Source organism: Phaseolus vulgaris, chromosome 3, assembly GCF_000499845.2.
Source record: "Phaseolus vulgaris cultivar G19833 chromosome 3, P. vulgaris v2.0, whole genome shotgun sequence".
Taxonomy (NCBI): domain Eukaryota; kingdom Viridiplantae; phylum Streptophyta; class Magnoliopsida; order Fabales; family Fabaceae; genus Phaseolus; species Phaseolus vulgaris.
This window is the reverse complement of record NC_023757.2, coordinates 49,503,937-49,519,919: the sequence shown is the minus strand read 5'-3', so window position 1 is coordinate 49,519,919 and position 15,983 is coordinate 49,503,937. Positions and strand designations below refer to the sequence as shown.

At 24.5% G+C, this 15,983-nt stretch overlaps 1 protein-coding gene and 1 non-coding gene across 2 annotated transcripts; one reads left to right on the top strand and one right to left on the bottom strand.

Moving 5' to 3' along the window:
- The first annotated feature begins 7,429 nt into the window (after positions 1-7,429).
- Positions 7,430-7,590, top strand: LOC137808885 (U1 spliceosomal RNA). The gene has a single exon (XR_011080763.1). It is a non-coding gene; the product is annotated as a U1 spliceosomal RNA (small nuclear RNA).
- Positions 7,591-8,130: 540 nt separating this feature from the next.
- On the bottom strand, positions 8,131-10,094 carry LOC137808407 (S-adenosyl-L-methionine:benzoic acid/salicylic acid carboxyl methyltransferase 3-like). Its single transcript, XM_068609498.1, has 4 exons — positions 9,916-10,094; positions 9,275-9,673; positions 8,901-9,155; positions 8,131-8,688 (listed from the first exon to the last, which is right to left on the bottom strand). The coding sequence occupies exons 1-4, from the start codon at positions 9,988-9,990 to the stop codon at positions 8,311-8,313; spliced, it is 1,107 nt and encodes a 368-aa protein (XP_068465599.1). The 5' UTR covers positions 9,991-10,094; the 3' UTR covers positions 8,131-8,310.
- Positions 10,095-15,983: the final 5,889 nt, after the last annotated feature.

Sequence of the window (15,983 nt, the reverse complement as noted above, 5' to 3'; positions counted from 1 at the left end):
AAAAAATTATAAATAATATATTATATACAATTTGATTATTGTTATAATTTAATTAATAAAAATATTTGTTAATAATAATTATTGTTTTTTTGAAATAATATGTAGAAAAATATTTTAAATATTAATCTTCATCTTTATTTGATATCTCTAAATATATATATATATATATAAATAGATAATTTGATATTAAAAAAATACAAAAACATATATAATATATATATAATAAAAAAAATGCAGATACTATTATAGATAATATAATCATTGATCTAAATTCATAATATGTTGATGTTATTATTTTTAGTATAATGTTATTATAAAAAATTATGAAATCATTGTCTATAAAAAATTGTAACCCATTAATCCATGTAATTGTGGTGTGCAGAGGTGATGGTATAATATTTATATACTGAAGTCGTAAACAAATAATATTATCCTAATAAACATGGGAACTAATTGATGGTATAATTGTGATGCGTAAGCATGCAGAGGTCATGCTAAGTAACGTCATGCACTAAACTAAATTATCCCATCCCATTCACATTTATATTTTACCACAAACGTGTCTATTGAATTTAGATTGACACTAATATTTTACGACAAAACGTGTTTGTTGAATTTGGAGTATTTTACACTTTTAGTCTTTATCAAACTTCCGTAGGTTTATTTTCTTATGCAAAAAGACTGAAAAGTGATTGATAAGATTTTAGGGAGGGAACATTGTCAAATACAACATGGTATTTAGACATTGTCAAAGTCAAGTTAAATTGTTTGAAACAATTTATTATCTAGAAAACGTTATGACAATATTAATACCTTATCACACTACTTAAAGGACACCACCGAAACAATTAATCATCACACTTTTAAAATTTAGACTCATTTAAAAAACAAAAAAAACGCAAGAATATGTGATGATTGTTTATTCCACCTCTCAATAAGTTAACAGGTTGAACGGTAATCAATAAATGGTTGTCATATTTATATGGATTAGAAGATAATTCACTCATTTATCTTCCTCTTATAAATAATAATATAACTCATTGCATACATTAAAATTAAAGGATTTATGAAAGTGATGTTGATATGTTTTAAAATAGTAACATTCTATCAAAAGATTTTTTTGGGTCTTTCTATATAAATAGATAGGAAAAAAATAATAATTTCATCGCGGAATCTTTAATATCTCATCATGCCTAGGATTAATTCGCACTAATTAATGTTAAGTTTATGAAACGAAAGTTTCAATAACTTTGTTATAAAAATTATATATTTAATTAATTGAAAAAAATTATAATTAGTTTTAAAAAATAAAATAAAATAAAGTTTATAATTTTTTATATTCTGATTTCAATTATTGATGAGAACACAATCAGATTGAGTAAAGAGATATTAGTTGATTGGGAAATATAATGGCTATATAGACGTAGCAGATTTATGTGGCTGGAGGATGATCCACCATTAGTTTTTTCAGGGACATGTAAGGCCCCAGCTTAAGATAAGGGTGGAATGGAATGTGACTACTTAACAACTCAACTTCAATTCAATTAGGTATAACTTCTCACTATTTTACCTATAACTACCATTCTTCAAATCTTTATAATTACAATTATGAATGATGTTGGAACTACTGTTACAAATTAATTGTTTATGAAAAGTACTATTTTTTTCTAAACTCTTCTAATCTTTATACATTTCAATTCTAAAAAAAAGTATTTTAGAAATAGTTGGATTTATCATATACATGAAACATGGATTCAACAACTTTATATGTATTTATATAAATCAAAAAGTATAAGAGACAATACATGTATAATTTTTAGACATAATGAAACATTTTAAGAATTTCATGAAAGAGAATCTATATAACTCGAGTTAGATGATCCAATATAAAATAAATGATCATATCTTTTATCATATTTATTTATTTTTTTACAAGTTTTGCAACAATATTTGTGAATATTTTCAATTTGGTAGATAATGCTCACTAACTGCCTATTCTTGTTTTATTTGAGAAATAGTTTTAAACTTCCTTTTAAAATTGATTTGCTATTTCATATCTTTTATTTTCTTTCACAATATTAATCTTGTTCCAGTTGTAAATTGTCCATATATTTTTCTTTATACAAAAATAAGAGAAGAAAGTTTTTTTTTTTCAACTTCAAAGGAAGTATCAATCTGAAGAGCACTAGAAACATCCCTAAATCTAAGCTATTAAACTACTAAATAAACCACTATATATATGCAATACATTTTCATGCTTCAAAATAAGCATAATATTACACAGTCATACAAAAGAAGGAGAAGACCTCTGACTTGAATAATGTTTCCTATTTTATTTAACCTACAACAAACAGAAAAGGTTTTTAAAATTTTTAAATCAGCCATGCATGAATACGTATTACATTTATACATATTAAGCCAATGAGATTGGTAACTTAGAAGATTCTATTTTATTTCTATTGTACCAAGTTGCAACTACAACATGATTTATTCATCAAATCACTCCAACAAAATTGCAATAAAGTAAACATATTTTATGTGTTAAAATTCTGATCAATGATGTTGAATAATCAAATTCATAATCTAATTTCAAAGAGATATTTGAAAATTAAATTTTATCAGTTTAATAACTTTTTATAGTTAATTAGTATTCTTTAATCAATATTTCATATATATTTTATGAAATTTGAGTTGATTATATTTTGTAATGATCTTTGAACATATACTTTATGGTTTATTTTATGTTTTACTTTCATTTTCTGTTATTTAAAGTCAAATACAAAATGTTGTTGAAATTTTGTTAATTATAACATTTTTTTATTAAAATTTTCATTCTAATCAAAGATAAAAAAAAAAAAAGTGAGTCTTCCTAAGAGAATATAGCCACACCTTTTTTCTTTTCAAAAAGAAATAATAAAATGAGATATTCATCCACAAACCAAATTCTTGTGTTAGTTAATATAATGATAGAAATTGAATGAATTCAAGTAAAATAAGTGAGATTATATGAGAATGATGTTGAACTTTTTTTACAATTTACTCAACAAAATGCTACCTATATTACTACAAGAAAATCATTAAGTAGAAATTAATTTTAGAGATTAAAATAATTAGTTATTATTTGACTAAATTAGAGACCATTTTATAAATTAAAAAAAGTCATTGGTATCTAAACTAGTTTCTATTATTAATAAAAATTTATAAAATAATTTCTAAATTGGTATCTAATATGCTTTATATTCTAAATTAGTCTCTATTAGTCTTTTAGAGACTAATTTAGAATCTAAAATAGTAGTGGCTAAAATCAGGGTAGCTAATATAGATACCAATCTAGAAATCATTTTATAGTTTTTTATTAATAATAGAAACCACTTTAGATAGGAATAATTTTGTAGTCTTTAAATTAGTATCTAGTTTAGTTAATATAGTGATTAATGATTTTTTGTCTCTAAAATTGATTTATATTTAATGATTTCTTTGTAGTGTTACTACTTTATATTCTAAATTAGTCTCTATTAGTCTTTTAGAAACTAATTTAGAATCTAAAATATTAGTAGCTAAAACCTGGATAGCTAATTTAGATACCAATTTATAAACCATTTTATAAATTTTTATTGGTAATAGAAATCACTTTAGATAAAAATAATTTTTTAGTCTCTAAATTAGTATCTAATTTAGTTATTATAATGACTAATTATTTTTTGTTTCTAAATTTAGTTTTTATTTAATGATTTTTTGTAATGTATATTAATGAAAAAATTATTTCCCATGTGTTAATTTTTTTAATAAGAGAATAGAAGTTGATATAATATAATAACATCTTCTTTGTGATTATTTTTTTAAGGAATTGTCTAATGTGACTTAACATGGTGAAGTGATAATGTCTCAATCTCTATGCATATGGATGGTTGATTGAATAACATGATTTCTTTGAACAATAATGTTTTCATTAGACACATGTGTATAATACCCTGAAATTTATTCTAAGTTTTTGTATCTTGCTTGCACAAGTTTCAAACACTTGTCCAATAATATTAAGATTGATTAATATTAAAACAAGAAATATACAGAGTGATAAAAATTATAGTATAAAGGTATGATTTAATTAAAAACTATTTAGGTTTTTTCATTTGATTGTGAATTATCCACCACCTTCTTTTACTAATATTATGAATGTACGCATGCTCTTACCAAGTCAGTTCAGTGGTCTTCCTAACTTTAAAACCATTAGAATGATGCTATACTTTTTAAATAATTAATTTAATAAAAATTAATATAACAGTGCAATTATTGATAAGAAGAATGGACTACTCTCATGAATTGAGTGTGGAATATACCCTGGGATTCAAGTATATTATTACAATGAAAAATCAACTATTATATATGTTTAAGATTTTTGCCCACAAAAAGTCATTAACCAAACATAATTGAATAACTTTGCTAGGAGTAGATAAAATATATTTTGCATAATTAAAAATAACAATAATTATGATTTTGTAACTTTAGTTTAATTTTTTATATTTGATCATACCATTAATATAATTTCCAAAATAACTCATATAATGAATGTTCTTTCTAGTAGTATTAAGCAATCTTAGAGACACGGTCTTGACTAAAGAAGAATAACATTTAAAGTTGCATTAGATTCAAAGTTATATTAGATACATTAAATGTAATTATTAAATTTAAATTGAACGTTATGAGGACATAAAAGAAATATTGAAATTGTTCAATGACTATAAATAAATAGTTCTTGCTGATAAAAAAAAAACTATAAATAGTAACAAGAACTAGGAGATACTATGCTAAATAGTTGGTCAAATCAAAAGCAATCCTCTAAGTCAATAGAATTTTTCTAAGAGTAAATTATGTACTGTGAAAAAATGTTGTCAAGAAGATAACATCCTCAAAAGCTTTAAAAAAAATCCTAGAGATGAGAGTACGATCACTACCAAAATGTATACTCTACAAAAACATCATTAAATAAAAATTAATTTTAAAAAAATAATAATTAATTATTATATTGATTAAATTAGATACTATTTTATATATTTTAAAAAAATGTTGGTATCTAAAGCAATTTCTTTTATTAAGAAAATTTTATAAACTAATTTTTAAATTGATATTTAATTAGTTATCAACTACTTTAGATTCTGAAGTTAGTAGCTAAAATCTTATGTAGCTAATTAGATATTAATTTAAAAACTAGTTTATAAATTTTATTATTAATAAAAACTACTTTAAATGTCAATAATTTTGTTAGTCTCTAAAGTAGTATTTAATTTAATCATAGTAACTAATTATTCTTTGTCACTAAAATTGATTTCTATTTAATGATTTTCTTGTAGTGATTCTAAAATAGTATTTAATTTAGTTAACATAGTAATTAATGATTTTTTGTCACTAAAATTAATTTTCATTTAATATTTTTTTTTAATGATGCATACAATTTTAGAAGAGAATAATATTACACAATAAATTGAAGTTAAATAAATTGAAGTCAAATAAGTGAGGAATATGAAAATGATGTTGTAAAGTTTCTACAATTTACTCAACAAAATGGGGCATATATCAATAAAATATTTATTGTTCATGTGTTAATTTTTTAATAAGAGCATCTTCACTGTGATTATTTTTTAAGAAATTATCTAACATGTTTAATTGATAAGCGTCACTCTCAATATTTTAATATGAATATGCATGGTTGATTGAAGAACATGATTCCTGAAATTGAGAAATAATAATGTTACACATGTGTATAATACCATGAAAAATTATTCTAAGTCTTTGTATCTTGTTTGGACAAGTTTCACACACTTTCCAATAATATTAAGATGTATTATTTAAAATAATTGTAGTATATACACAGTGATAAAAATTGTAGTATAAATGTATGATTTAATTAAAAAATCATTAGGTTTTTTCATTTGATTGTGAATTATCCACCATCTTTCTTTTACTAATATTATGAATGTATGCATGTTCTTACTAAGTCAATTCAGTTTATTATCTTATCCTAACATTTTTAAATAATTAATTTAATAAAAATATAATATTTCAGTGCAATAATAATAAGAAGAACGGACTACTCTCGTGAGGTGAATGCGGAATATACTCTGGTTCCAAGTATATTATTATAATGAAAAATCAATCCATTATATATGTTTAAGCTTTTTGCCCAATAAAAAAAGTCAATGAGCACAAACATAATTGAATAAATTTGTTAGGAGTAGATAAAATATATTTTGTATAATAAAAATAATAATAATTAGATTGTGGAACTTTAGTTTAATTATGAGATGTCTAAAGTAATATAACCTATATAAAAAAATGACTTTTAAACTGAGCATACCATTAACAAAAGATTTCAAAAATAACACATTATATTTTTTGTAGTAGTAGTATTAAAAAAATCATAGAGGCACTCTATTGATTAAAGCTCCAAACATTTCCAAACCGTATCCTAGTCCTTCGCCAAATTTACAAAGGACTTGAACGAGTCAATGAAAGTTTTGCAGTAGTTGCAAGAATTTTATTTTATTTTCTCAAAATATGAGAAATCAGGAAAACTCATAAAAGTTGCAAAGGAAGCCTAATTTTTTTTTTTTATAAAAACTTACATGTTAGGTATCATTATGAACTTTACATTTCAGTTTGTCTGACACTTCATGTAATAACAACAATCATCAATCGTCAATATTGAGGGATTAGACCAAAACTCATATGTTAACAAAAACGATACAAATGTAGATTATACTTATTCATAAAGAATTCTAAGAATATACTAGATGGAAACCTATTATACCAATGAAATGATTATATATGAATAAATCCTACCATATCAGATTATCATGGGTGATGGAACAAGATTGTCACTACCTATGATTTTTTTTCAAATTTACATTTTCTTATAGGAATTATAAAGATTTTTTCTATTATTTTAACTTTCTTATTAATATGTTAGATTGTTGATCCCATATTAACTAAAGAGTAGGACATATAAATGAATGCAAAACTCACCTTATAAGTCGGTTTCATAAGGTTGAGTTAGACTTAAAGTTCGTTTATTATATTTTAGTGAGAATTTGTTAGACTTATCAGACCACCCGGTATTGGGTTACTATCATACCACCATAAATTTATAGTCTCACGCACGAATTGACAATCTCGGCGTAAGAGGATATGTTAAAGATCCCACATCGATTAAAATGTATGATATTTCATATTATATAAGTAAATGCAAACTTAATCTTATAAGCCGGTTTTATAAGATTGGGTTAGGCTTAAAATTTACTTCTTAATATACTATTAAATGTCCTACTCCATAATCGATGATCTCCAACACTTTAAATATTTACCATTAATCATTACACAACCTTAAGCAAATCATTTTATAACATAATGAATGACAATAATACCTTAAAATTTATTACTTACCTGCACGGGGTCAATAGGTGATCAGAAAGGCCTATGGCCTAGAAGAGTGACCTTCATTGCACACAGAAGGGGTGTTGTTCTAAGGTTTGTCCAAGTGACAAAACCTACGTCATAATTTGTGTCAGAGGAGACTTGCGTTAGTGCAACCCCTACTTAAAAAAATATACCTTAAAATTTATTACATTCAGTTCACATCTAAACAAAATTATTATTTATTTTATTCTAAAAAAATCACTACAAGAAAATCATGAAATGAAAACTAATTTTTAGTGACAAAAAATAATTAGTTGTTATAGTGACTAAATTAGAAACCATTTTAAACCATTTTAGAGACTAAAAAATTATTGGTTTCTAAATTAGTTTCTATTATTGTTAAATGGTTTCTAAATTGATATCTAATTAGCAAAAGTTTTTGCTACCAAATTTAGAAACTAAATAATTGGTAGCTAAAACTTTTGTTGCTAATTAGATACTAATTTAGAAATCATCTAACAATAATATAAACTAATTTAGAAACCAATTTTTTTTTTTAATTTCTAAAATGGTCTCTAATTTAGTTATTATAACAACTAATTAATTTTGGTCTTCTATTTCATATTTTTCTTGTAGTGAATGGTATAAAATTGTTATTTTTTACTATTAAATTGCCAAAAAAATTATTTCATAATAAAATATAAATATAAAAAAAATCGCTTAACAAACACAATAATTTTATTCTATTCCAACTTAATATTTTTGCTAGTTATACATAATTGCCAAAAAACAAACCAGCAAACCATACGTACAGATACAAACTTCTTGCTTATTCTTTTCTAGTGAATAATACAGTGACATTGATGAACTCAGTTTTCTCCTTAGACGCAAAGTTCTTGTTCATGTTTTTCTAGTCAAAAGTATGGTAACATTGAAGAACTTAGTTTTCTCCTTGGCCATACGATCAGCCAAGATTTGTTGGTAGCGGCTGAAAACCTCTTCAATGATGTCTTCACCAAAGTGACTAACCAGCATAGGTTCTGCCACGGCCCTCATGCACTGTGCAACATTGTATCCACCATCACCAACTGATTCAAACCTTTCAGATTCAAACTCAAGAGCGTTCCAATCATCTAAAGCGTTCCAGTTCACTGCAGACACTTCTAGACGATTGATAGAAAATGATCCTTCTTTAAGAACTTCCAATTTCACTTCAGATGGTGATGGAGTGTATTGTGGGATGTTAAAACTATCTACTTGCTCTTCCTTTATCATTCCCTGCAGCAAAACCGTGAAAAGATTTATATGCATGCATCTTGCCAGATTTATATATGTGTTTCAACAGACAACTTAGGAAATTAATATTAAACAATAATTTTTATATAAGAAACTTAGGAAAGAGAATACTATAGAAAAGAAGCCCTTCTTAATGTAAAAAGTCAGATTGTCATGTTTTCACCTCCTCAGAAACTGGATCCGTAATTCATTACCTGAGAAACCATATCATTAAGAGCCGAAGCCATAAGCTCCCAAATGTAGCAACCATCCTTACTACATGGATCCTCGTTTCTTCTCCCCAAAAATGTCAGAGCCATACGACCTCCTTCAACTAGTTCCTCTGCTCGACACTTGAGAAAAAGACTGAAATCTCTTTGAAATTGGTCATAGTAAGCTCTCACAACACTTGATGGGCTTGTTCTACCTAGGTAGATATTTTCCTTGTTGTTGTCTACACCCTCAGGAACCTAATATAATCACCAATACATAATTATTATTTATACTTCATATATGATATTACCAGCTCTTACAAAATACAAATGTGAGTATAACTAACAAAAATGCTCCATTTTGCATATGCATGTACCTTAGATAGCCATTGAAGACTGTAAGAGGAGTGGACAAAATGCAAACTTCGACTTGGGAAAACCCTGCCATAGAAAGATCCGGGAACCCCAGAGAAGTAGCATGGACCACCTTCCAATTCATTTTGCAATTTGTCTTTAAAGCTGTCAATGGACTTAAAGATGTTGTTGAAGTCATTCCCAGGGAGATCATTCAAAAACACCTTGTATTCTGGAGATTTATGGTTCAGCTGTCGGCAAAGCTTCTCCACAGTCTCAATGAGTTCAGACACAACAAACAAAGTATTTGGTCCAGAAGAGCAACCCAAATCTGCAATTGCCAAACTTTTGGGGAGTTTACTGCAATAGAGACTAGTTATGGCTTCCTCTCTTATTGGCTTTGTCAAACAAATCACCTTTTGCTGCATAACAAAACAACCAATGATTGTACTATGAAATTCGTTTTAAGTGATAACTGAACTTATTGCTAATGAGAGAACTTATTGCTAATGAGAGAGAAAACAAAAAAAACAATATTGCGTATATTATATATAACATTGCTCTTCAAATCAAAATTCTATTTATAACTTTGTTTTTAATGGGTGAAATGAACATAGCAAGCATGATGACAAGCTGAGAGTGTTGTGAAGATGTTTCACTATACCTGAACAAGAGAGTTGTTTGCATAACTTGCGTCTCCAACGCCACCGTTCATGCACAGTACCTGAGCTACTTCCATTGTTTTCTTTTATATCTCGATTTGGAATATTCTCCTTAATTATGTGCTTCTATGTTTCTCATCAAGTTCATACCATACTTGTATATATAGATGTGCAAACTTTGTCTTTAACCGTAGAAGGTTTGTTTTCTTCCCATAAAAATATCTTGTGTTGTGGCTATGACTTGTGATTGATATTTGGTACAATGTGGGTCCTTTATTACTAATGTGTGATTGATATTAACTACTATTAATTTATTCATTCAAGTCACGAAACATACGAAACATGGCAAAGTTGATAGTGACCTTAGCTCTTTGTTTGGATGCTTGAATCAAAAAATGAAAGGGAATGAAAAAAATAAAGAAGAAAATAATTAAAATGGCAAGTAATGTCTTTAAATGAGTAAATTAGAGTGAAACAAGAAAAGAAACTGATGGAAAATGTAAAAAATAAGTATTTCAATGAAAATAATATAAAAGAAAAGAAGGTTGGAATTATAATAAAATGATATTATTAGCATACTTCTTCAACAAACACAACTTTGTTCCTTTCTCTTCTTCTCTTTCATTATTAATGTCAACTGTATATGTTTTCCCTTTTACCCATTGTCATGGCTATAATTTCATTTTTGTTATTTTTTTTTCTTATTTTCATTCATTATTTTCTTATCTTCTTCTTTTTCCTTGTATATTAAAATGTTATTAATAATAATGTCTTTATAATTTTTATTTTATTTTTTGTTGTTATTTCTTCTTCTTATTATTTATTTATTTATTTTTATTTTATTTTGTATGTTTATTAAAAATTATTTAATTTATTTTTATCATTCAGATTTTAAATAGATAAAATACGTAATATTTTTTTAAAATATTAATTTAACTACAAAAATTAAAATACATTTTTTTAATTCTCAATTTATAATAAAAATAAAATAATTAATATAGTTATTTAAAAGTGAGTATATTACAAATTCAGTGCTTCAAACATATTAATTTTTAATTATTCAAAAAATTGATTTTAATAAATAAATAAAAAACAACTTACTCCACAAAAAGTCAAAAGTGTGTCAGTTGGAAACGAATTAAATCCAGGCACAATGTTGCAAAATCCGTAGACATCATAATCTTCGTACAGATGAAATCACATGTTTCAATAGAATCACATCCACACATTTTAAGTCTATATCCATCTTCACTCACAAATACTTTCTTTTTTCTTCTTCCTCTCTCTTTCTCACACGTCAAATAGTTTTCTTTTTTTACTAATAATAATAATAACATATAAATGAAAAAATATTAAATCATAAAAATATTTTGTATCCTTTTTCTTGTTATTTTAATAAAAAAAATTAGCTTAATTTCATTTATGTTTTTATATATTTTTAATTTCTCAACTTACATCTTATCATCCAAATTTAACTATATGTAAGGAAATTGGAGTGATCATTTTGAATACTCTAACAATGCATTGACATGTATGATAAAGTTCCAAGTGGTGGAACTTCTAACTCAAAGATTGTTGAAGATGACTTTCAATAGTGATTTTAATACAATGTGTTATGTTTGTCATGATTTAATCATATGCCACTGGGTTTTAATTGATTAATTAAAATAGATTTTTAATCTATTTAGATGTTCTTAGTTTTGATGAACAAAATTTAAGAAATATTTTAACTAATATGTCAAATTAACCAATTAAAATAATATAAACCTTGAAAGTGAGCATTTGACTATGTTTTAATGTATTAAAAAACACTTTTTAATATATTAAAATTATTGAAGTCTTAAGTCAATTTAGAGTTGTTTTGTTCTAATTGATTAAATAATAAATTAATTTATTAAAATCACTTTAAAGTGATTTTTAATATATTAAAATATAATTTTAATAATTAAAGTTGTGAATTTTTTTCTCCTAAGCTTTGTTTTGATTGACTAAAACTATCAAGTTTTGTTTCTTTATAATTTCATTTCTAAATCAAATTAATAAGACTAATTGCATTCTTCTAAAAACTATTTTGTTTAATGAGAAAAATTGAGGTTGATTTTAATATATTAAAATGTCATTTTAATAAGTTAAAGATTTGAAAGCTTTTCTTCTAAGCTCTGTTTTGATAGACTATCACTTATAACACTATTCTACATAATATATCTCTAACATTATTACAAAGTGGACTTTAAATATAATTTAACTCTATAAAAACGGTTGATGGGGTGAAGTTAATGAAATATTATCATCTTTAGTGGATGTAAGATCTCCAATAAAAAGAATCCACTATACAAAAAAAAAATGTTCACCTTTATTACTGAGAGACCTTTCTACATCTGTCATAATTTGAATGTATATAGAAAAGTCCTTGGTTTATGTTATAATTAGAGTGATATATCCTATGTTTTACCAAGATAAATTGTATTTTGTGTGATTTTCTGCTTATAATTGAAAACAATTTCAACCATGTTTGATATATATTTGCTAAGGAAATAAATTTCAATATTAATTCAGAATAGAAAATAACAAAATTTAAAAAAAGTTATACTATATAACATTTAAATACAACAATTAAATTAACGATAACTTGTAACTAATAAATCTTATACTTTCTGAAGTAGTTAGTTATATATTGATATTTGAATGGACAAGTGTTCTAGGAATTTATCGACATACATATCTTCATGAGTATACATCTTTAAATCCAAAAACAATAGAATTGTTCTCAATCAATTCTAAATATCTTTCTGATTGTCTAAACAAATTTAATGAAGGAAGAGGAACCCACATCCGTTAGTAACCTTTAAATATGAAATATTAATAATTATAGAAGATTAATAATTGTAAATTAATATATATATATAATAGAGAGAAAATCCAAATCTTCAATTTTTTTGCTGAAAGATTCAATGTAACTGTATCAAAAATTGGACTTAGAGAATATTACCTAGATTTTGCTGGAGGAATTTTTTTAGCTACATATAACATCATTTTTTGAGTTTATCGATGACTTTATGGTAATTTGAATTTTTGGACCCCTTGGTATATCCAAGATTTTCGACAGATTAAATGTTACTCATAAATATGTGTCGAATGTAAATATTTGGTAGAGTAAAAAATTCATTTTGGATATATTTGAAAGAATTTCTTTATACAATATCAGAAAATTATTAAATAAAAATTAATTTTAGAAAAACAACAATAATAATTGTTATAATAACTAAATTAGAAATATTTTATAAACTAAAAAAATTATTAGTTTTTAAATTGATATATATATATAATAATTATGAAAGAAAATATTTTTATTTTATTTTTTTAATGATATTTGATATTTAAAAAATATGAATATACATATAATAATAATAATAAAAATAATAATAAATGAAAAATATAGATATATAAATACAAAAACGTTTATGTTTTTACGCCAAGTTTCTACTAGTGTTAATAAATGTGATAACTTCTATAAAAGAGCAATTAATATAATAAGTCAAAAGACTGATTTGCCAGAAATGATCAATGTAATTAAAAAAACTAGATGTAGAATTCTATAAAACTTACTTTTTTGACTATCGATTACATTCTAAAATCATAAAAAAAATCAAATTATGTAAATAAAAATGGCCAATTACCGTAAGAATAAGAATGCAGAGCTTATGGTATTAACGTCATGCGCTGAAGTCACACAAAAATCTCCTGTTAAATTATTAACCAAAACATCGTAATCAAAAATATTATTATTACTGTTGATGTTATTATAAAAAATTATGAAATCATTGTCTATAAAAAATTGTAACCCATTAATCCATGTAATTGTGATGTGCAGAGGTGATGGTATAATATTTATATACTGAAGTCGTAAACAAATAATATTATCCTAATAAACATGGGAACTAATTGATGGTATAATTGTGATGCGTAAGCATGCAGAGGTCATGCTAAGTAACGTCATGCACTAAACTAAATTATCCCATCCCATTCACATTTATATTTTACCACAAACGTGTCTATTGAATTTAGATTGACATTAATATTTTACGACAAAACGTGTTTGTTGAATTTGGATTGACATTAATATTTTTCGACAAACGAGTTTGTTGAATTTGGAATATTTTACACTTGTAGTCTTTGTCACACTGCCGTAGGTTTATTTTCTTACGCAAAAAGACTGAAAAGTGATTGATAAAGATTTTAGGGGGGAACATTTTCAAATACAACTTGGTATTTAGACATTGTCAAAGACAAGCTAAATTGTTTCAAACAATTTATTATCTAGAAAACGTTATGACAATATTAATACCTTATCACGCTACTTAAAGGACACCACCGAAACAATTAATCGTGACGTTTAAATCAAATTATTAAAGATTAAAATTTAAAATCACAATTTTAAAATTTAGACTTGATTTAAAAAAAAAAAAAAAAACAAGAATATGTGATGATTGTTTATTCCACCTCTCAATAAGTAAACCAAATCAACACTAATCAATAAATGGTTGTCATATCTATATGGATTAGAAGATAATTCACTCATTTATCTTCTTCTTATAAAGAATCATATAACTCAGTGCATATATTGAAATTAAAGAATTTATGACCTCACAAGTGATGTTAGATAATAACAACTATACAAAAGAAAGATGTTCAAATATAATACGGTGTTGTTGATATTTAATATATTTTGTAACAAATATGCACTCAAAGATTATATATTTAATATATCAAATCCTATGTTTCTTAAAGTTAAATCGAATTAATTCTTTAATCATAGTTATCTAGAAAACAAACTAACATAATTAATCCCTTTAAGTTACAATAGTTCATTTTTGCATTAATGTTGAATTAGTAAAATCCAACTAATATAACTCTTGGTCAATTTGGTTTGATTATGAAAATAAAAGTATTTTCCAATTTTATTCATATTCTAAAAGTAATAATAGTTTTCTTATTCTTCTTCCTCTCTCTTTCTCACACATCAAATAGTTTTTGTTTGTTTTTTTTATTAATAATAATAACTCATAAATAATAAAATATTAAATCATAAAAATATTTTTGTATCATTTTTCTTGTTATTTTAATAAAAAAATTAACTTAATTTCATTTATGTTTTTTTTTATATTTTTAATTTCTCAAATTACATATCATCATCCAATTATTAACTTTATGTAAGGATAATATGGAGTGTGCATTTTCAATATTCTAACAATGCGTTCACATGTATGATAAAGTAACAATGCGTTCACATGTATGATAAAGTAACAATGCGTTCACATGTATGATAAAGTTCCAAGTGATGGAACTTCTAAGTCAAAGGTTTGTTGAAGATGAATAGTCATTTTATAGGTTGTTATACCATCTTTATCTTTGTCTTGATTTAATCATATGCCACTGGGTTTTAATGGATTAATTAAAATATATTTTTAATCTATTTAGATGTTCTTAGTTTTGATGAAAAAAATTTAAGAAATATTTTAATCCACTAAAAAGTCAAATTAACCAATTAAAATAATATAAACCTTAAAAATGAGCATTTGACTATGTTTTAATGTATTAAAACGCACTTTTTAATATATTAAAATTATTTAAGTCTTAAGTCAATTTAGAGTGTTTTGTTCTAATTGATTAAAATTATAAATTAATTTATTAAAATGACTTTAAAGTGATTTTAAATATATTAAAATATAATTTAATAAATTAAAGTTCTGATTTTTTTCTCCTTAGCTTTCTTTTGATAGACTAAAACTATCATTTTTTATTCTTTATAACTCTCTCATTTCTAGATCAAATTAATAAAATTAATTGCATTATTCTAAAAATTAATTTGTCTAAGGAAAGTTGAGACTTGATTTTAATATATTAAAATGTCATTTTAATAAATTAAAATTTTGAAAGCTTTCTTCTAAGTTTTGTTTTAGCATGATTCTTTATAACTTTTTCATTTCTAAACCAAATTAAAGCATTCTTCTAAAAATTATTTTGTATTATTTTTTATACTTGAGTAAAATACAACTTTTTTTTTAGTCAT